At 31.0% G+C, this 24,173-nt stretch overlaps 3 protein-coding genes across 3 annotated transcripts in view; 2 read left to right on the top strand and 1 right to left on the bottom strand.

The window, feature by feature from the left end:
- The first annotated feature begins 67 nt into the window (after positions 1-67).
- On the top strand, positions 68-1,834 carry LOC143073762 (uncharacterized). Its single transcript, XM_076249517.1, has one exon. The coding sequence runs from the start codon at positions 68-70 to the stop codon at positions 1,832-1,834; it is 1,767 nt and encodes a 588-aa protein (XP_076105632.1).
- Positions 1,835-12,921: 11,087 nt separating this feature from the next.
- LOC143073761 (uncharacterized) overlaps positions 12,922-24,173 on the bottom strand; it is a 30,542-nt gene continuing 19,290 nt past the window's right edge. The window contains exons 8-10 of the mRNA XM_076249516.1: positions 22,662-22,840; positions 16,409-16,496; positions 12,922-13,263 (exon numbers count right to left, since the gene is read on the bottom strand). Of these exons, the coding sequence (XP_076105631.1) occupies positions 13,007-13,263; positions 16,409-16,496; positions 22,662-22,840 (524 nt within the window). The 3' untranslated portion in view covers positions 12,922-13,006. The remainder of the gene's footprint in view (positions 13,264-16,408; positions 16,497-22,661; positions 22,841-24,173) is intronic.
- Positions 18,024-19,759, top strand: LOC143073115 (uncharacterized). Its single transcript, XM_076248439.1, has one exon. It carries the CDS (start codon positions 18,041-18,043, stop codon positions 19,718-19,720), a length of 1,680 nt encoding a protein of 559 aa, XP_076104554.1. The 5' UTR covers positions 18,024-18,040; the 3' UTR covers positions 19,721-19,759.

The raw sequence follows: 24,173 nt of genomic DNA, 5'->3' as shown, positions 1-24,173 counted from the left end.
TTGGATTTAATCTATCAAATTTAAATATCATCCAGTATTTTATTGTCAGGTAAAGTAAACATCAAATATGTCTATTAATATCTCGGTCAGGTCATACCTAGATAAAAATCAGGAAGTAGAATACGTCATCAAACAAACAGAGAATCTGTTTAAAATGGCGTTCTCTCAATCAGTAAGAAAAAGTCAAGTACCAGTAAAATGTAACTTGTGTGAAAATGAGACTATTAAATGGAAATGTGAAGACTGTGGTTTATTATTGTGTACTAACTGTAGGGATAGTAAACATTCAAAAATTAAAAATGCACAAAATCATAAGGTTATTGACATTAAGCAAGTAGGTGTACATTCCGAAGAAGTGGATTTTACGAACATTAAGTGCAAAGATCACTCTGGACAATTGTGCTGTCTCTTTTGCAATAATTGTGACAGTCTAGTTTGTCCAATATGCATTGCTAAAATACACAAAAAACATGATTTAATTGAAATTAGTGAGGGATTTAACACAAAAATAGAGAGACTAAAGAAAGGACAAAGTAAAATTCAAACCAACAGAGATAAACTTGATACAAAAAAAGAACTTTTGGAACAATGTAAGTCTCGTGAAAATGACAAGTACACTAAAGTAATACAAACTATTCAAAATCACGGGAAAGCTTTAAAGAAAGCAGTTGACAAATACATAGAAGAGCTAAAAAATGAAGTCAGTGAAAATCAAAAAGCAATAACACACTCAATTGACATTGATCTCGATGTCATAATTAGATCCATGAGAGAAACTGATGACAAAAACAATGAAACAGAAGATCTTATCAAGGCAACAGACATTGCCAAGTTTTTTCGTGAAGTTGTCCTACTGGAGAAATCATTAGAAATATCAGTACCAAAAACCAAGTCATCATACGATTCCATTCCAAAATTTGTTCCAGGGGAGATCACTCAGTCTAATGTTGGAGTTTTAAAAAGTGATGACAGTCAGGTCGAATTAAGTGTTGATCTCAAAATTATTTCAGAATATCAAACAGAACTTACTGCTGTATCAGATATAATTCCTTGTCCTGACAAGTCAATCTGGATAAACAGTAATTTAGATGAAAAGTTAATGAAAGTAAAACCAGAAGGAAACAATCTGAAGACAATATCTACTTTCAACATTGATGTCTATGGCATGGCAGTACTTCCATCTAATGATATTCTCCTGTCTATCGGGAAACCAAGACTACAACAACTCAGTGTTACCACTGATAAACTGGCAGACAGTGTATATGATGTGGCCCCTTTTGTTTCTGCTGCCATCCACATTACCATTGGTAATAAAGTAGTTGTAGGAGGGAATAGTAGTAAATTAGGAAGAAGAGCTGTGTTTGTTATGAATGAGAAGGGAGACCATGAGACTGTGTATGAACATGATAAACATAATCAACCTATATTTATGTATCCCAAAAATGTAAGCAGTACCAGTAATGGTAACATACATGTGGTAGATTATTACTCAGGTAGTGACAGAGGTAAAGTGGTGGTATTAGGACAGGGAGGGGATATAATCAATACATATACAGGACATACAGACATCAACAAGGACAAACAATTCAAACCAGTCAGAATAGTGACAACACCAAGAGACAATGTTATTGTAGTAGATTTAAACACTGATGTATTTCACATCTTAAACAATATTGGCGAACTATTGACTCATTTTAATACCGATGCTGCAATAATCCATCCATACTCCCTTGCCTTTACATCAACAGGACATCTCTATATAGGATGTTCAAGACGCAAGGGAAGTAAAACAAAGGAAGCAAAGATATATCAAGTGACACTATCAGGGTGTTAACATTCAATAGTAATAAAAGTGTTTCTTACAAACTGTATATAGTTTTTTAAAGACATTTTCAATTTATTTTTTATGAATTAGTTCATTCAGTAGCACAAATGTATATATTATGTTTCTTCCCTATCAAGAAAAAATGACAATAATTAGGTCTTTCCACTTTTCTGTGGAAAGACCTATTGTTTTTCTTCTGATTTTTTTTTCTTCCGCCTAATTTTGTTCTTGCGATAAATATTTGTTTCGCAATATGTCGCTTGGATATTTGGTATATGATATTGAACAGTTTATGCGCTTTTGAAATTCACCCTGCGTAACTGAATACTTTTCTTTGTAGGAGTTATCTCCCCAAACACTGTTTTCCTTGTGTCTACTACTCCTTCGCAACCGTAATAGATTACGACAAATTTATTTTATAATTTTGCTCGTTATAAACTTCCCATGATTTGTCGTATTTTTACCGAATCAATATGAACGCTCCATATGAAAGTTATTTCCCCTTATGCATTTGATATAAGTGATATGCATTTCTATCTTGTAAACCATAAGTGATAGAGACCTAGGATCTTTTGATTTGAGGTCCTTGGTCCAAAAAAATGAAAATTAGTTCAAGGTCAAAGGTCAAGGTCATATTCCATTTTTTTTGATTTGGCTTATTTTCATTTATTCCAAAAAACCGTTTAAGATATCAACAAATTATTTTTACTAAATTGTTAGTTGCGACAGGTTGTAACACATAAATTTTGATTGCAAGGGTACGTTGAACGTAAAAGGGAGTTTTCTCCCCTCTTGTATTTCAAAATACGCGTATGGTGATATAACTCATTAACCAAATATAATTAAGACCCTTGGTCTTTTGATTTGAGGTCCTTGGTTCATGACCTTGAAATTGATCTAAAGGTCATAGCTTAATTCGACGTTCTAGATTTTGACCTTTGCTTTTACCTCATATGTATACATGATAAAGCCATGAGACTTTTGGCAAAAGGTATCAAACCATGTAACCTTGAAAAAAACAACTGGAAGTGACCTTGTGTAAACCGGAAGTAGCTATTTTTTGTACTTTATTAATATAAAAGTTTATAGAACCAGATATTTTTGGAATCAGTGTCAAGTAAATATTCAAATATTATCGGAAGTAACATTTTTCAAACCGGAAGTAACAAATTATCTCCCTTATTTAAAAAATATTGTTTATAAACCATATATTTTTGGAATCAGCGTACAATAAGCTATCATTTGACGATTGAAATGACATTTTAAACTTAATTTTACAACTTTCATATTAAAATACATTGTTTTTGGTGGAAAAACCTTCAATTGTTCTCTGAATTTTAATTGTAAGTTAATTTTTGTTTAGAAATATTTTTTTTTATTTGTGCATTGTCTTAAATTTTTAGATTTAAACATTAATAAAAAAGTAAAAGGAAAAATTCAAATAAATTAAACATTTAATGCAAGGGTTCAAAAATATACTGGAGACAATATTAGTTCAAAACATATCAGTAAAATGAAGGAAAGCAATTAACTACATGTATAAGAATATTTGGAAACATTGTAATGTTCTTTTATGAAGAATTTTGATTCAAGGAATTTTAAAACTTTAGATAATGTTTATAGTTATTCATTTTTGAAACGAAATATTTACAATTAACCATTTCAATTTTGTGCTTTTTTTTATATATTGTTTTATTTCAATACATTATCGGTCGCAATTTAAAACAAATGCATGTCCATCAAGTACCTGTTAGCGGGTTTTTATAGCAGTAACATCATGCAAATATGATTCAAAAATAAGTCCCATCATTCTGTAGGTATAACTTTTATCATTGTTATTCGAGTTTTAATTTGAAAAAAATAATTAATATAACCAGTATGGAAGGATACATACAACTACTTTTATGACTTAGACACACAATAAACCAGCATGAGCTTTGCGTAAGTGAAACGAATAAAAGATTGACATTCAAAAATAAATTCATATCACCAACAGAAACCATTCATTAGTTCAACTTTTTGTCTTGCAAGTGTTTATTGTATTCTTTTATTCTATCTTATTATTTGTCTTTAAATTTATGTTTTATTTTTGAATGCTCAGGTGAGTCAATATGCATATTTTGGGTTTCTCTGTATAGAACCTTTTAATTTATTATTATTTTCAATTACTATTTGTGTCATTGGAAATTGATACAAGTGTTTGGATTTTTATCTTGTATTTGGTTTGAGAAATTTCACCAATCATTTTTGAACATTGTAATGTCACAATACAAATAAACACTTGTAGATCGTATACAAATACTTTTGGTTTTTATTTTTGCAAAACCAAAAAGTGCAAGAAAATGATAAATTTAGATTGTTTTGGAAAAATATAAATACTCAAGAAACACGCATATTTATTTGGGGATATGCTATCATTTATTATGGCATTCACTTTCAGTTCACGAACTAAATTCTCAAAAGAAAAGTAGGAAATAATTTGTTTTTTTAGCCAGGAAGTTTTGTAATTGTTACCTCATATCTTGTTATATTTCACGACATTATTTTTTAAGTTTTATGGTATTTAATTTTTTTAAATGTTTACCGGTAAAACATTTGGAGTCTTATTTTCATGTACTAAAATTAACATTAATTTCATAATTACCTCGCCCTGCACATTAAATTTTATGTTCAAACTAATAAGCAAACATTTTTCAAAAATAAATAAAAAGGCATATTTTAGATTTTTATCTAAGAACTACAACTCTTTGCTAACATAGGAGACAACTTAAATTTCCTTATAAGGGAGGAATACATTTTTTTTTTATATTTCATCTTTAATAATTTTTATAATTTAACATGTTTTGGTATAAATAAACTCACAATTTACTACTTTTTTCTCTTGTACAATGTTACTGGATTCATGTTGCAATTTTGTCAGGCAAAGCTGATCTTAGTCGTTTCATTACTTGTTTTACACCTTTTTACTGACAGATTCCCAACAGATGTTCTTTGTAAAAATCATGTAGCTTCCTATGTACATACCTTCATATTATTAATTGGTATTATATTAAATTCTGCAACATTTTTTTTTGTTGTTGATGACTATATAACTAATTTTCCTGTTCCATCAAGATCTATGAGAATTAGTTTTATAGGTTTCATAGTTTATATTGGGACCAATCCTAAATGTATATAAACGTTATATGACGCTACATTTGTTTATGAATTAGATTGTTAATACATATTCTTATGTTAAGTTTATATATTTTTGTTTTACATCAAAAGAATTATATATTTATCGCAATTTAAGTTTATCTTTTTTCACTTCGATTTATTAAATCATTGAATGATTTTAGTAAGCATTTATTTTCTTTATTATTTAGCACAGTCGGCAAAAATAAATAAAGAGATGGATAGGAATATGTCAGGAATCCACCAACAAAAGCAACATAGAGAAGAGTAAAGGTCACCATAACCTTCAGCAATGGATATGTACCGACCCAGTTCAAAATCTTCAGAGACAAATTCTTGAATCAATATAGGATAAATACATGAAACATTGGGATTTTTTTTTATCCAATAAGCAAATCAGTGATAAAGTTCTACCTTGAATTGTGCTAAACTTTGTTACAACTGAATTTAACAAAAGTGCAAGGTTATTTTACCCCCACCTCGTTCTGAAAAATTGGTTTCTCCATTGTAGATTTCCTTTGACAGGAAATTAAGAGAGAATACAGTAACAACTTAAATGAATAATGAACCATAAAAATTGAAGTCAAGGTCAGATGAAAACATCACCTTACAATCATTGAATGCACCATTAAGATTTGACATAATAATATCTGTGAAACAGACCTTATCTCTTATTTCTAACCTTATTCAAGTGAACCCTGTCCGACAAACAAGTAGACCTATAAAACAAATATAACTAATGCTGTCCACATAGCAGGAATAATTCCTCCTGTAAAATTGAGAATGGAAATTGGGAGTGTGTCATAGAAACAGCAACCTAACTAAGGAGCAGACAATAGTCCAAGGCCATCAATGAGTTTTTTTTAATACAGCAAGAAAATATTGCACTCACTGGCCTGCTTCAGATGGTTACTCAACAAAAAATGTGTTCTAGTCCAGTGAAAATGAAAAGTACACTAAACTCCATAACATAAAATTTAACTAAAATAAAGGAAAAAAAACATACAGACTTGGGACAGGCCCAAAAATGCAGCAAGTTAAACATGTTTTGTGAGATCTCAACCCTCCCCCTTTATGTCTAGCCTACGTGAAATATACAAACACACAGCAAGACGTACAGTAAAACTCAGTTTACAGGAAGTCCGAGTCCAATGTCAGAAAAGGATCACTAGCAGTTAATGACATGTACATGCAATTTAGTTTCTGTTATGAAGTTCAGCTTTCAGGCAAAAGTATTTTCTAATTTCTAGGTTTTGTACACAGAAATCGGCAAAACCATGAAATCAAATCTCCGCAAAAAATGCAAATTTTCCTCAATCCACCAAAATTGATACCCACGAAAAATAATGAATTCACAGTACTGTAAATTAAGAATTCAAAGGTCAAGGTAGTATGATGCTTCTGAAAAAGAAGTTTTGTTATTGTTAGCGCTACAGTACAAAAGTTATGGACCAAACTCAATCAGACAATTTATTATTATCATTGTGATCAAAGGTGAAATTCAAAGTGACTTGACTTCGATATATGAAACCTCCTCCCCTTCCCCTCCCAAATAGTATGACGTGTCAGCATACTAAGTTTGATATATGGTACAAAAGTTATGGACAGGACACAAATAAATAGGCTTTTTACTATCAAAGCTCAGAATGACTTCAATTTGGTATATGACAATAAGACAGATCCAAAGCCTATGATGCAACTGCATACCAAGTCTGGTTAACCTTATTGCACAAATGAGCAGGACACCATTAGGAAAAGGTATCATCAAAGTGGTCAAAGAAAAAATTCATGATGAATTTAGTATGTGCCATATCCACAGTCCATGATGTACCTGCATACTATTCTGAAAAATTTGGGTTAAGTTATTTCTATTGATTCTTGTCTCTAAATTGCCTGTCGTCTATTTCTGATGTAACCACAAGTAACGATTATTAAGTACTAAATACTTTTTATTGACTTTTCCAATGAAACAGTAGCATTTCCCAGTATAATGGTTTAAATAAGTTGTTGCTAGAACTAGACTTCATGCAAATTTTGTTTCAATATATCAGACTGGTAATCAAAACAAAATTCAAGCAATAAAAAATTAGCAAGTGGCTCTAAACAGTTTTTATACGCCCCCCCCCCCCCCAAAAAAAAAACCCAAAAAAACCAACAACAACAAAAATAACTGAGAAAAAACCCAGGCTAGCTATAAGTTGCTATCATTGATAACATTTTCGCTAAAAATTATGTTTGAAAAATCTAGTAATGCTAATGTTAAAAGAGATCACATCCCTTTATTGAGGACAACAAGTATTTACTGGATACTAGTAGTTTCCTAATTACTTTCTATACATACTATCATCAAAAAGTACTATAGGAGTGCTTTAAAATATAGATCAGGTTTAATTTAGATAATTTCTACAGCAATGACTGTAATATAATTTCAAAATTTATTTCTCCTAAATGAAAAACAACCAAGGGGAGATAAGTCAATTAATAAATTTGTTTTCAAATAAAGTTTCAATTTATGGGTCATTATGGTATTTGCATTAAAATATAAAAAAAAGTATTTGTAATCTTAAATTCAAGCTTTAAACTACATACTTTCAAGAAAAAATTACAGACACCAATAACTGCATTCTTGCTTGTAATACCCGCTACTGAACAAACAAATCTAACACTTCACTTGGGATGGATATCTGTGTTAATTGGGAATATTTGATATCTACACGGTACACCTGGGTGCATTTGTCTGCTGGGAGACATTTGGCAAAAACTTTTTGTACATGCCTTCTCTCTTTGGAATCTTTGATCTTCCTTAAGGATGAATTCTTCTGACGTTTAAGTCTCATTCAGTCTCATTGAAACCTCGTTCTGAAATTATTTCCAAAACATGGGTCACAAGTGGAAAAAAGCAATGAATTTGATAAATATCATAATCAAACTTAACTCTGAGAAAAAATTGTATATTTCCAATAAGTAGTTTTTGAGTAATTAAATTTTCAAATTTTATTACTAATCTAGTCAGTCTTTTTAGCCAAAATTTTGAGAAAATAGATGAAGGGTACAAAAAATTATTTTACCAGAAACAGTGTAATTAAATTTTCAAATTTTATTACTAATCTAGTCAGTCTTTGTAGCCAGAAAATAGGTGAGGGGTACAAAAAATTATTATGTACATTCCATATAACTTTTTCTTTTCAAATTTCTTAGATATGTATTTTTTCCAATCATTTATAACAAAGAAGTTGAAATAATATGCATTTTGTTCTTTAAACTGAGAAAAATCACATATTTACAAAATTGACAACATGGTAAATTTGACACGAAAAAGCATCAAAATATGATAAAACTTTCTTATATTAACACCTATCTATAATTTTTTGAGTTGAATTTATTTAGATTGGTACACTTCATCTTATTTGAAAGTATGAAAAAAAGTTTAATTGTGGAACTGTGATTTTTTTCACGATAATTGTCCAAAAATGGGTAAAAATTGACGAAAAATGGGAATATCATTAAAATTGTGTACTTTCAAAGGGCCGTAGCAGAAAAAGAAATGCACCACCATAGGACTTTTTCTTCACCAATTTTTTTTTAGTCATATAAACCCAAAAAACTGGTTTAGAAACAAGAGGCTCTCAAGAGCCCGAATCGCTCACCTTAATTTTTTTGGTTAAATCTCTCATCAGTGATTATTTTGGCTTTTCAATTTATTTAAATGTTCTTTGAATCGTCCTATTTTCTTCAAAAGCAAAAAAAAAATCATTTTCTCCTATGTTCTATTTTAGCCATAGGAGCTATGTTTCTTGACATACAAGGAAATAAAATATAAAATTTATACTAGATACTCTGAAACTCATTTAGCCTAAGTTTGGCTGAAATTGATACAGCAGTTTCAAAGGAGAAGATTTTTAAAAGTAAGTCAACATGATGAACAAATTGTGAAAAAAGTCTTTAAAGGGGAATAACTCCTTAAGGGGTCAATTGACAATTTTGGTCAAATTGACTTATTTGTAGATCTTACTTTGCTTAACATTTTTGCTATTAACAGTTTATCTGTATCTATAATAATATTCAAGATAATAACCAAAAACTGCAAAATTTCTTTAAAATCATCAATTCCGGGGCATTATACCTGAAAAACCAGTTACCCAATTCGGCTGAAAATTTTAGGACAGGTAGACCTTGACCTAATAAATACTGTAACTTCTTGTCTTATTTGCTCTAAATGCTGGAGTTTTTGAGATATAAGCCAAAAACTGCATTTTACCTGTGTTCTATTTTTAGCCATGACGGCCATGTTTTTTGACGAAATAGAAAATAAAACACAAAATTCATTTTATACACCCTACTGATCATTCAGTTGAAGTTTGGTTGAATTTGGTTGAGTAGTTTTAGAGGAGAAGATTTTTTAAAGTTAGCAAATATGATGAACAAATTGTGAAAAATTGTCATTAAAGGACAATAACCCCTTAAGGGGTCAATTGACAATTTTGGTCATATTAACTTATTTGTAGATCTTACTTTGCTGATCATTTTTGCTGTTTACAGTTTATCTTTATCTATAATGATATTCAAGATAATGACCAAAAACTGCAAAATTTCCTTAAAATTACCAATTAAGTGGCAGCAACCCAACAATGGGTTGTTTGATTCATCTGAAAATTTCAGGGCTGATAGATCTTGACCTAATGAACATTTTTACCCCGTGTCAGATTTGCTCTAAATGCTTTCGTTTTTGAGATATAAGCCAAAAACTGCATTTGACCCCTATGTTCTATTTTTAGCAATGGCGACCATGCTTGTTGATAGATCAAAACTTCGGATACAATTTATAAACTAGATACCCTAAGGAACATTCAGTTAAAGTTTGGAAGTATTTGGCCTAGTAGTTTCAGAGGAGAAGATTCTTGAAATAGTTTACGACAACAGACGACGGACGACGACGGACGACAAGTGATGGCATAAGTTCACTTGGCCCTTCGGGCCAGGTGAGCTAAAAAGTTTAATTCTACAAATGTTTGGCTCTTCAGAGGTATACATCCTTAAACTCCACAGTAAATCTGAAATAGTTTGAAAGGCAAAGGTAGCTCCTATCAGCGGTGAAAAGTGTAATCTACTGAAGATTCATTGAATGCCCTGTGTATTATTTTCCTGAACTTTGGAAAACTTGTTTTGTACACAGCAAGAGTAAAAAAAACAAGTGAAAGTGCGAGCTACTGCTCACTGATGATACCCCCGCCGCAAGTGGATAATATTAATAGTGTAAAAATATGCAAGTGTTCGGTAAACAGGAAGTTGTCGAGTGATGAATCTGAAAACGCATCACACAGTATAGCTGACTTATATAAATCCTGAAACCAAATTTCAGAAATCCTTGTATTGTAGTTCCTGAGAAAAATGTGACGAAAATTTTCAACTTGGCTATCATGTGTAAAATCATACAAGTGTTCGGTAAACAGGAAGTTGTCAAGTGATCAATCTGAAAATGCATCACACGGTATAGCTGACTTAGATAAACCCTGAAACCAAATTTCAGAAATCCTTGTATTGTAGTTCCTGAGAAAAATGTGACGAAAGTTTCATGGGACGGACTGACTGACGGACGGACGGACTGACGGACAGACAGAGGTAAAACAGTATACCCCCCTTTTTTAAAGCGGGGGTATAATAAAATATTGATATCAACGTAGAGAAATGGTTACAAGAACTTTTGGCTGCCATTTTCTGTCTTTTTACTTTTATTGTTTTGTGCTTTAATGATAATTTGGTTTTTAACCTTTTATAACCATTAGTTGTACTTTTTCAGGTTTGATGTGATTAGCTAAAGAAATATTTTTAAATTTTGTTTCATTTTGTTAACTGGTTTAAATACTGTCAACACAGAATTATTATCAACTTTTTATGCTTATTTTGCAATCATATAGAGTGAAAATATCCCTTATACGAAGGGTTGTAACAAACATTAGTATTTGAGTGAAGTTTAATCTTGATGTTGATTTGCAAATTTAATCCTAAGGCTAAAAGATTAAATATTGTCAAGGCAAACTAGTAGCTGCTAATCTCTGTGACATTTGGTCTCTTGTGGAGAGTTGTATAATTAGCAATCGTACCACATCTTCTTTTTGTTTAATTGTTCAATGACAGTATTCAGAATTAACATATAAGTCTGGAAGCTGAAATCAAGTGAATAGTTTAAAACAAAAATTAGACAAGTTTAAGGAAAATGGATTTATTATAAAGTAAAAAACATTTATTGCAATATTTAACTATCATCAGAGTGAGGTACAATACTATAAATAACATAAATAAACAAGGAACATGATTGACATTTGGCTACTTAGCGTAGGTAAAAAAACACATTCAGAACAATGTAAAGTAAAAACAAATTAATGCCAGTCATAGAATAAATTTTGTAATAATTCCTTTATTTTGTGCCTCATCTGAAATTGTCAATATTGTAAATTCTTTTGATTTGAAACAAAAAAAAACTTCTAACAGAAGCTAACCTGCGATTGCCCTTTTCATGATGTGCACCCTGAACAAATAGTCAATTAGCAAATAATAACTACTCATATTTGTAGAATTTAATCAAGTGAATCACTTTTCTTAAGTGTATGATTGTTACATATGTTTAAAATCTTCATTAACATGATTTTTTTCTCTTCATCTGAATGAAAGTAATTGTTTGAAAGCATAAAGAATTGCCTCCCTTCCACTATATAAATAAATAAATGTCTAATTCAATCACTAAGTGTTTGTAAGATATATGAATTCTTTTTAGTGCATAAGTGTTTAAATTTCTACCTGGATATAAAACTTTAATGATACATAAAATAAGATTTATTAGTATTTTGTTTGGATTTCTGTGGTATTATGCTCAAATCTTTAATGTATTGTTATATATAACCTTTTACTTTCAATACTTCATGAAGGAAAACGATATAGATAATAATCTGATATGTTTAAGTTTTGTTTTGGGAAAACTGATTAGTCAAAACAACATATGAATTGTATGAATTGTATAAAATATCCTATGAAACATGCAATGAATGTTTTTTTTTAAAGATCTGACAACAACATTTCAGGTAAGGACGTTCAACATGATTATCACACAAATGGTGATATTTTTAAATAATAAAGAAATTGTATTGATGTTGGATAAAAAAAACTCCATCCTTCCAAATTCAGAAGTTTAACCCCACCAAGAACAATGCTCACACAGCTGCAGACAATATATTAACCATGTAACCAAAAAATCTGATCAAACTGTTTTTAACTGCAGCCATTTCTTATATACAGTAGATAGATTTGAAAAAGCACAATTTACAATGCAATATGATTACACATATGAAGTTAACAGAGAGATCTTCAATGTGTAAACTGCAACTAGAATACTAATTAATTTTTGATAATGTGTAATGGATATAGATATACAGCTATATAAACAAATACAGGCATGTGTATTGATCATGAAAAGATAGGACAGCTATGAAGACTTGTATTAATAAATAAAAACATAGAGGTATAAAAATAGAATACATACATAAATATAAAATGCAGTTGTAGAATAATGGAAATTGATTTTTTTTATACATTTCAAATTTATTTTCACCCATCTTGAGCTTACATTAAAGCATAAGAGTTTTTATCATAAATCAAAACCTATAAAAACATGAGAGTTTATATCATATATCAAAACCTATAAAAACATCCCAATCTGAAACCATAAAGAAATCAATTTCATCTGAACATTCTATAAATACTTTGGCATAATGGTCTTCAACAAACACAATATCACATTTTTGGAGAATTAACACAGAAAGTGAAAACCATATGGGATCATTTATTTGCCAGGGTACCAATTTTCATGCATACAAGAATAATGCTTTTGGTTGATAGATTAATTTCTGGTTTTCAAAATCTTTATATACCATTCTTTCAAAAACTCTTTATATGGTATAATCTATAAGAAAGTTGTTATAACAAATTCCCTAAGACAGGTTTGCTATAACATAACTAATTAAAAGGCGAACTAACAATGGTTGAGGTATTATAACCATATCCCCTGTACAAGTTGCCCTTCACATTAGAATCTTCTAGAGCCCTTATCATCATCAAAGAAAGTTGATGTTCTTCACTATTCACTCCTAGTGTTAGGTACAAATACTTCAAGCCATGGACATAGGCAGAGGTCAAGCTAACTTCACGGTCTGCTTCGGCAAGTGTTATTTTCTTTGATGAATTAGCTTGTGCTTCCTCTAATATTTCATTTGCTGAAAAATATCCATTATAAATGAACCTAATTAAATTAAATATACATTGTGATTAAACAATTAGGTCTACACACATTTCATTATTTACAAATCAATAAACATAAGGACGATTGAAGGTGGTAATACAATATCCATCAGTATTATTCACTCTTGTTTTTCATTGGTTAACTTTGCTCAATCTTTAGTTTTCTGTCTAGTGTTTTGTTGACTATCATTTTTTTGGCCAATGTAGAGTTTGTTTCTTTGACTTTTGGGTTTTAATGCTGTCTTTGTATCTTTCCACTTTTGGTGAAAAAAAGAGCAACAAAATTTATAGCAAAAGAGGACTAAATACAGGCAATAAAACACTAGACAGAAACCTATAATACAATTAATTTTATTGGTTAATGGCAGTGTAATACAGTATTCATATAGCATCCTGGTAAATGAGGAATTTTGAAATACCATCTTGTTTCTAGGAAATACAGCATTTCATTCTTAACATAGTCTTTTTAGATAGCATCACATTCCAGTAATACTGTAAATTCAGAATTTATTTCATGTATCTATTATTTTATTTTATTATAATTATTGCGATTTAGGGAAAATCTCCATAAAGATATATGTATCATTTATCAGAATGTGAGTTATTGTTATACTCACCCAATCGCAATATTCACATTTATAAAAAAAAAATGTGTCCATAGTACACGGATGCCCAATCCACACCATTATTTTATATGTTCAGTGGTCCGTGAAAATGGGGCAAAATCTTTAATTTGGCTTCAAAATTAGAAAGATCATATCATAGGGAAAAAGTGTACTAGATCATATCATAGGGAAAAAGTGTACTAAGTTCCAAGTTGATTGGACTTCAACTTCATCAAAAACTACCTCGACCAAAAACTTTAATCAAAACTTTAACCTGAAGTTGGATGAACGGACAAACAAACGAACAGACGGACACACAGACTAGAAAACTTAATGCCCATAAATAGGGTAAAAAAAATGTAAAAGAAGTTCAACAACAAGAATATTTATAGCCCTGTCAGACTCAAACAAAAACTTCAACATATCTTAAACAAAAATTCGTTAGGGTTCCCCAGAACCCAGTGTCTTGCCTACTTTTACTGTTAATCGCAGGCTCAACAAAAAAGAAGAAAAATAATATAAATATATCTCAGGATACTATCTTTTGATTATAAGAAGCTTCTGTCCAAGTTTGGTAAAAATCCAGGATAGTTTATGAATCTAATAAATGTTTTAAAACTTTAACTGCAGACTGTATGTAATGTTAACTGGAAGAAAAACTAAGTTCATTTATGAGTAAAATACGGGGAAAAAATTAACAAAATTTCCTTCTAGATACTAGCTTTTGATCATAAACAAGCTACTGTCCAAGTTTGGTACAAATCCAGGATAGTTTTAGAAAGTTATAAAAATTTTAGAAACTTTAACCACAGACCAAATGTTATGTTTCCCTGCAGAAAAATTACTTCCAATTATCAGTAATATATGGAATTTTTTTTAATTTTTTTGTACTAAATTTACCTATGGATTCTATCTAATGATCATAAACAAGCTTCTGTCCAAGTTTAGTACAAATCAAGGATAGTTTAAGAAAGTTATTTAAATTTCAAAAACTTTAACCACAGAGTGAATGTTATGTTTCCTGGCAGAAAAACTAAGTCTATTTATAAGTAAAATACGGTAAAACAGGAATTAATTTTTTTTTACAAAATTTCGATCTGGATACTATCTTATGATCATAAACAAGCTTCTGTCAAAGTTTGGTAGAAATCCTGGATAGTTTGTAAGAAAGTTATTAAAATTTTTAAAACTTTAAGGTTGTACTTAGGTGAGGTTTTGGAATTCGTGTCAAATGTTCGGACTCCTTGGTGCTTTACCAATTTTCGGCTCTCCCTTTACACCATCTGGGAGTATGGTCTTGAGGAAACAATGATAGTCCGTCGGAAGGGGACGATAAATGGCTGACCCGTGTTAAGAGAGAGCCATATCTCTTGCACATTAAAGACACCCTTGTAGATTTCGAAAAAGAGTAGGCTAATGCTGCTACAAGGCAGCACTCGCACCCGCAAAGTGGAAAGGGATTAATATAAGTTGCAAAACTTGTTTCCCAATCCACTATAAATAAATATGTTTAAACTAAACTGAAGGTAAAATATTTTGCCCCATAACACCCATTTATTTTTTCGTATAAGACTTATTAGCTCATGAAACGTCATTTACCAAAATTTTAGAAGATTCTTGATTTTCTTGATTTTGTTTTGAGACCCAAATAATACCAATGCAAATATAAGGTAAAAGTCAGAGTCAGCCCTTTCCCGTCATATTTTAAATCTCAAATATCTCGAAAAGGAGGTCCATGACCTATCAATATTTTTAGCTTATGTTTATCCTTAACGAATGCTCTACCAGCTTATAGTATCAATTTTAAATTCTTGATTTATTAATTTTCACCTAACCTCAACTAAGTACATCCTTAACCACAGAGTGAACATTTGTAGATGCCGCCGCTGCCAACAACTGAATGTAAGATCACTATGTCTCGTTTTTTTCAACAAAAATAAAAGGCTCGCAAAAACTAATGGTCAAATAACTGTAAAATCTAGGTCTTATTTAACATACATTTTTACAAATTGACATCACAATAAACATGTGTAATTAGTTTTTGTCAAGCCTTCGACTTTTGTCGCAAAAAGCGAGACAGCAATCCTACATTCCATCGGCGTCCTTGGCAGCGTCCACAAATATTCACTGTGTGGTTCAAGTCTTTGAAATTTTAATAGCTTTCTTAAACTATTCTGGATTTCTACCAAACTCGGACAGAAGCTTGGTAGTTATCATAAGATAGTAACCATAAGTAATTTTGTAAAAAAAAAAATATGCTGTTTTTCCGCATTTTACTTATAAAGGGACTTAGTTTTTCTGCTGCAAACAAAACATTCACTTTGTGATTAAAGTTTTTAAAATTTTAATAACTTTCTTAAACTATCCTGGATTTCTACCAAACTTGAACAGAAGCTTGTTTATGATCATTAAATAGTATCCAGAAGTAAATTCTTTAAAAAAATCATTTTTTTCAAAATTTTGAATGAGTTGCAATTGGTGGAGAGCAACACTAACAGTCAAGTCACTGTAATACCTTCATTTTTCAGTTTCTTTGTTAGTTTTTCTGTTTCTTTCTGTACCAGTGAATGAGTCTGTACCAAAAATTCCTTTTCAGCTTCGACCTAATTAAATAAAGAAGACAGAAAATTAATATTAACAAGCAAATAATGTATCTGCATAAAATAATTGGATGACAATAGTTTGTCCTGACCTCTGTAAATTATCCCTCTTAAACAATGAGCTATAAATTTAATGACAAGTGGTTCCTGAGAGCTTGAATCGGAATCAATGACCTGTAAAGAAATTGAGATAGGGAAAAACTAGAAAACTATAAGGAGTTAGACTTTGGTTTCCATCAATGGTTTATTGTTATACATCTTATTTCCGTGATAATTTTTACTGTTTACAGTTGAAACCAATATATTTCAGTTTGCAAGGTAATATGCAAAAACTCAAAAATTAGTAATAACTCATCATTATAAGTCATTCAACGAGTTCCCTCATTAGACATTCTTGGCGATCTAAAGGAGTAGGATCGGTAAGGGCCATATTTGGCCCTGATTATAAAGTTCAATGTTACAAGACAAAAATGTTTCAAGATGACTTAGAGACATGTGAGAAAGTTAAATAGAACTATTTTTGTCAAAGTTTAATTCTAACACGTTGATTTTTACATCCCAAAAAGGTCAAAATATGAGATTTTGGTAAAATTTGACAAAATCGGCTGAATTTCAACCATATTTAGGACCAGGAAACATGGAGCGCAGGCGTCGACAAACTAAATATTCAAATAAGACATGTGAAATATCTTCACAAACATTATTTTAAAAGATCTTTGTTGTCGACGTATGCGCTCTATGTTTCCTGTCCAATAATCTATGGAAATTGAGCCATTTTTATTGATTTTTTCATGGAAAATCGATATGAGTACAACTTGTGACGTCATCATAAAACGCAGAACGTAAATTTTCAACAAAATGGCTTATTTCCGATCTAGTCATTGTATTAGCTATAATTTCTGGTGATATTGGTCAATAAATCCTAAATTGAAATTTACGCTTAAACAGGGGGCCATTTTAGGACCTTACCGAACCTACTCCTTTGCTGACCAATTTTGCTGTTTACATCTCCAATCTATCAATATTCAAGAACACTCGGAAATAATTTAAAATTATTTAACAATCATCATTTAAGGGCAATTACTACTAGAAGCAATCATACAATAGTTAAGTTTTGGATTGTGTCAAGAATATCTATATATTATATATTGTCTAAAATGTGGCAATATAACAAATTATTACATATAGTTAATATTTAGTTTATCTATGTCCTACATACTGGTACATTTGTATATAAAGTATTTAAATGCTTTGTTTGAAGAAAATAATTAATCTTCTTCACAATTCTTTCCATGTTTACAAATGTAAATATGTTTATCGTAATGTTATGTAGACGAAACGCGCGTCTGGCGTACTAAATTATAATCCTGGTACCTTTTGGTAACTATTCAAATTGGATTTAATCTATGAAATTTAAATATAATCTAGTATTTTCTTGTCAGGTAAAGTAAACATCAAATATAGCAATTTATATCTTTGTTAGGTCATACCTAGATAAAAATCAGGAATTAGAATACGTCATCAAACAAACTGAGAATCTGTCAAAAATGGCGTTCTCTCAATCAGTAAGAAAAAGTCAAGTACCAGTAAAATGTAACTTGTGTGAAAATGAGACAATTAAATGGAAATGTGAAGACTGTGGTTTATTATTGTGTACTAACTGTAGTGATAGTAAACATTCAAAAATTAAAAATGCACAAAATCATAAGGTTATTGACATTAAGCAAGTAGGTGTGCATTCTGATGAATTGGATTTTACGAACATTAAGTGCAAAGATCACTCTGGACAATCATGCTGTCTATTTTGCACTAGCTGTGACAGTCTTGTTTGTCAAATATGCATTGATAAAATTCACAAAAAGCATGATTTAATCGAAATCAGTGAGGGTTTTAATACAAAAATAGAAAGCCTAAAGAAAGGACAAAGTAAAATTCAGACCAACAGAGATAAACTTGCTACAAAAAAAGAACTTTTGGAACAATGTAAGTCTCGTGAAAATGACAAGTACACTAAAGTAATACAAACTATTCAAAAGCATGGGAAAGCTTTAAAGAAAGCAGTTGACAAATACATAGAAGAGCTAAAAAATGAAGTCAGTGAAAATCAGAAAGCAATAACACATTCAATTGACACTGATCTCAATGTCATATTAAGATCCATGAAAGAGATTGAGGACCGAAACAATGAAACAGAAGATCTTATTAAGGCATCAGATATGGCCAAGTTTTTCCGTGAAGTCAGCCGAATAGAGAAATCAATAGAGATACTAGTACCGAAAACCCAGTCATCATACAATTCCATTCCAACATTTCTTCCAGGGGAGATCAATCAGGCTATTGTTGGAGTGCTACAAAGTGATGACACTCCGGTAGAATTAACTGTTACTCTAAATATTATTTCAGAATATCAAACTGAACTTTCTGCCGTATCAGATATAATTTCTTGTCCGGATAAGTCATTCTGGATAAATTGTAATAAAGATGAAAAGTTAATGAAACTAAAACCAGAAGGAAATAATCTGAAGACAATATCTTCTCTCAACATTGATGTCTATGGCATGGCAGTACTTCCATCTAATGATCTTCTCCTGTCCATAGAGGGGTCCAGACTACAACAACTCAGTGTTATCACTGGTAAACTGACAGACAGTGTATATGATGTGGCCCCTTTAGGTTCTATAGCCATCCACATTACCAGTGGTAATAAAGTAGTTGTAGGAGGTAACGATGATGAACTAGGAAGAAGAGCTGTGTTTGTGATGATTGAGAATGGAGACCATGAGATTGTGTATGAACATGATCAACATAATCAACCTATATTTAGTTACCCTGATAGTATTACCAGTACCATGAATGGGAATATACATGTTGTTGATTCTGATCCAGATGTTGACAGAGGTAGAGTTGTGGTTTTAGGACAGGGAGAGGGCATAATCAATTCATATACAGGACATACAGATATCAACAAGGACAAACCATTCAAACCAAGCAGAATAGTGACATCACCAAAAGACAATGTTATTGTAGTGGATGTAGTAACTAAGGTGTTTCACATTTTAAACAATGTAGGAGAACTATTGACTCATTTTAATACCCATGATGCAACAATCCTTCCATTCTCCCTTGCCTTTACATCAACAGGACAACTTTATATAGGATGTACAAGACCTAAATATAGTACCGCAACGGATGCAAAGATATATCAAGTGACACTATCAGGGTGTTAACATTCAAATAGTAATAAAACTTTCGTAAGAACTGTAGAACTGTATATGTATATACTTTTTTAAAGACAATTTTCATTTTTTGTCATGAATAGTTTGACTTCACCTTGTAGCACCTATATATATATATTCGTGTATAGAAAAATGATATAAAATAGTTAGTTAATTTGTTTTCAAATAAATGTTTCAACAGTACATTGGTTAATAATTTTGAAATTGATGACATTCAAAAAGAAGTACATTTTTGTAAAAGGAAAAAATTGAAAAATTTAATTTACACATTGTAGATTGGTAACAGACTTCTGGGTTTTGATCTGCCTTCCCGCACTAATTGGGTTTTAGCAACGAACTTATCACATTTTGGAGCATATTACGTTTCCGCAAAATCCAGTTTTACATTTCCGTTTTCGTGCATTACAATTTACTTTTCCAAAAAAAATAGATATTATGTTTGCACATTTTTACCTGTATTTCACCTGTACAAAATGATAATACAATGTAATGACAAATAAGACTTTATTTTATCATAGTTTTTTTTCTTGATTTGTATTTAATTATGACAATATAATTCCGACAACATGTAGATTATATTCAGATTTAGCATTGTGAGTACACTTAAAGTCACCATGTGAAATTCACCCCATATGCGTTTCTCTATGAAATCAATACATATTGACTTTGAACAGACCATGCAAAATGCTGTAAGAATAATCTTTACTAATGCAGATAGAAGCTGCTGCAGATTCCATCTCGGTCAAAGTTGGTTGCCTAGAATACAAACTATTGGACTAAGTACCGAATATAAAGAAAGGTCAAGTGAAGTAGGGAAATGGCTCAACCAGTATTTTGGACTTGCATTATTATCACCAGAGGAGATTAAGGATTGTTTAATAAAGGATATTATGGCAGTTACTCCACCAAACAAAAAATGTTTGAAATTTGCTGACTACATCATAGAAAACTACATTGCCGCTGATTCTATGTTTCCACCGCAAATATGGGCATCTCATCCCGACACAGAAGCCAAAAGAACTACAACTGCAGCGGAATTGTTTCATTCTCATGTTAACTCCCAGTTCTATGCACGTCACCCAAGTATATTTATTTTATGAACATTTGCAGAAGATCCAAACAACAACTTAGATCACAATTCGGTCTTAATCAGCATTAGCAACTGTCCGTAAAAATGATAATGATAATAACAATGATAGAATAACTCAATAATGTTTTAAGTAGCGTTAAACACCAAACACTACCAAAGAAAAAAAAACGCTCCATGTTTACCTGGCAATTTGAAGAGGCATACATTAAAAATAAAAATGCGGAAACATAAATAACCTTTCACAAAATCAATGTAAAAATAATGCGGAATAGAGTACTACAAAAATGCGGAAACGTAGGAATTTTAATGCGGGAACGTAGTGCCAATTTGTGGAAACGTAAAACGCTGACACTTTGATAAAGACAACATGATACACAATGAGCCACATAGACAATAAGAAGTTGTAAGTGTTTGTATTTATATGATAACGGAAAGCACTAATGATCTAAGATTGCAATATTCTTCATAATGCTTCAGTACCAGTCATGGCTTTTTCAAACAGCTACACACTAAACAGGACAAACAACTGAACACAGTTACCTTTGGTGTAGTTTTCCTTCAAATACACAGTATATAAGATTTGAGACATTTGATCTCCCTTTATTTCATGCAACATACATATTTGAAATACTTGTGTGTATACAAAAACAGGAAATAGCAATTATTAAACCTCTATCAACAGAAATTAGACCAGTTGTAACTGTATTCAGCCTGTTGTCCTGTTTAGTATGGAGCGGTTTGAAAAAGCCATGAGAGGTATCGAGGTAAAATGAATTATATAGCAAACTTAAATCATTGGTGCCTTCTGTAATCATATTCTACACTGCCAAATTCTTTCAGCATTCATGTTTTTTCATCACAACAATTTTACTTCTTTTGCAAAATACGAATTTGGCGATGGCCAACAGAAACCCTGGTATAAGTGCTACAGTACAAACACAAACACAAATAAGACCATGTTTTACTATCATAGTGGTCAAAGGTCAAATTCAAGTTCAATGTGACACATAAGACACATCTCAAGCCTTAACCGAAACTACATACTAAGTTTGGTTGTCCTAAGTTCAATGGTACAAAAGTTATATATGGTATAGCAGGACACAAAACAGACAAGATTTTACTATCATGAAGGGTTAAAAGTCAGAATAACCTGACTTTGGTATATGACACATCTGATCCCAGGCACATGAAGCCATTGCTTTCCAAGTTTTGTTCACATAACTTTACTGTTCAAAAGATATGAGCCAGATACAAATAGAACAAGGTTTTACTATCAAAGTGGTTAAAGTCAAGGTCAGAGTGATCTGAAGTTTGTATGTGACATATTTCTTATCAATGATGCAACTGCATACTAATTTTGATTATCCTAAGTGTTATGGTACAATTTTTATGAGCCATACACAAACTGGTTTTACTATCATAGGAGTCAATGGTGAAAGTCAAGATCATAAGGACCTGAATGTTTATGACACACTCCAAGTCCATGATGCAACTGCATACAAAATTTGTTAAAACAAAATTGTAAAATTACATATGTGAGGAACAAAACACAAATTGAATAAGTGTATACTACTTAAATATCAAGTACTTTAGGAATGGTTTTTCTGTTTAGATCTGGTTTTTTTTATACAATTGTTACAAGAATGACTGTAATATCATAATTTCAAAATAAAGTTTTACAAATTGAAAAACAATCAAGGGGAGATAAATCAAAAATCTAATTTGTCCCCAGATCTAATTTTTAATTTATTCTGGTAGTAATAAAAAAATAAAAGGTATTTGTTATCTTTGAGCTCTATATACCTAAAAAAAACCTACAGAGATCAATTATTGCATGCTTACCTGTAAAACCAGCTGTTGAACAAACAAATTTGACACTTCACTTGGGATTGATATCTGTGTTAACTGGAAATATTTGATATCTACATGGTAACCTGGGTGACATTTATCTGCAGGGAGACATGTGGCACAAACTGTGTTGTTTGTACAACTGCTTGGGCAGCAGCTTTTACAACAATCACCTGTAAATTGAAAATAGAGGAATAATTGGGTAAAAAATAGAGGCAATAAAATCAATGAGTAGTCAATAAATAGATTTCTGTTGAGCTGACGTGTTTGTAGATCTTGTCTTGCTGATCATTTTTTCTTTTAAAGTTTATACCTTTCTATTAAGATTTTAAAGAAATTAGTCAAAAAGCCCCCAAAAATGGTATAAAAATCATCATTAGAGGACAACTCTATTAAGAATTCTACTGAAGATTTCCGTCATGTTTGACTTATTTTTGGACATTGTCTTGCTGATCATTTTTGAAAGAGAAAGGTTCAGTATATCTTTCATGATTGTTCAAGATAATAGGAAAATAATGAAAACAAGAGGCTCTCAAGAGCCTGAATCGCTCACCTTAATTCTTTTGGTTAAATCTCTCATCAATGATTATTTTGGCTTTTCAATTTATTTAAATGTTTTTTGGATCGTATTATTTTCTTCAAAAGCCAAAAAAAATAATCATTTTCTCCTATGTTCTATTTTAGCCATAGGAGCTATGTTTCTTGACATACAAGGAAATAAAATATAAAATTTATACTAGATACTCTGAAACTCATTTAGCCTAAGTTTGGCTGAAATTGATACAGCAGTTTCAAAGGAGAAGATTTTTTAAAGTAAGTCAACATGATGAACAAATTGTGAAAAAAGTCTTTAAAGGGCAATAACTCCTTAAGTGGTCAATTGACAATTTTGGTCAATTTGACTTAATTGAAGATCTTACTTTGCTGAACATTATTGCTGTTTACAGTTTATTTCTATCTATAATTATATTCAAGATAATAAACAAAAACAGCAAAATTTCCTTAAAATTATCAATTCAGGGGCAGCAACCCAACAACAGGTTGTCTGGTTCATCTGAAAATTTCAGGGCAGATAGATCTTGACCTGATAAGCAATATTACCCACGTCAGATTTGCTCTAAATGCTTTGGTTTTTGAGTTATAAGCCAAAAACTGCATTTGACCCCTATGTTCTATTTTTAGCAATGGTGACCATGTTTGTTGATAGATCATAACTTCGGATACAATTTACAAACTAGATACCCTAAGGAACATTCAGTTAAAGTTTGAAAGTATTTGGCCCAGTAGTTTCAGAGGAGAAGATTTTTGTAAAAGATTACTAAGATTTACGAAAAATGGTTAAACATTGACTATAAAGGGCAATAACTCCTAAAGGGGTCAACTGACCATTTCCGTCATGTTGACTTATTTGTAAATCTTACTTTGCTGAACATTATTGCTGTTTACAGTTTATCTCTATCTATAATAATATTCAAGATAATAACCAAAAACAGCAAAATTTCTTTA

Source organism: Mytilus galloprovincialis, chromosome 4 (assembly GCF_965363235.1).
Source record: "Mytilus galloprovincialis chromosome 4, xbMytGall1.hap1.1, whole genome shotgun sequence".
NCBI lineage: Eukaryota > Metazoa > Mollusca > Bivalvia > Mytilida > Mytilidae > Mytilus > Mytilus galloprovincialis.
This window is presented reverse-complemented; position numbering and strand designations above follow the sequence as displayed.

What these genes read in the sequence shown, in the direction of transcription:
- LOC143073762 (XM_076249517.1), top strand. Translation starts at nt 68, where the DNA reads ATGTCTATTAATATCTCGGTCAGGTCATACCTAGATAAAAATCAGGAA.
- LOC143073115 (XM_076248439.1), top strand. Translation starts at nt 18,041, where the DNA reads ATGGCGTTCTCTCAATCAGTAAGAAAAAGTCAAGTACCAGTAAAATGT.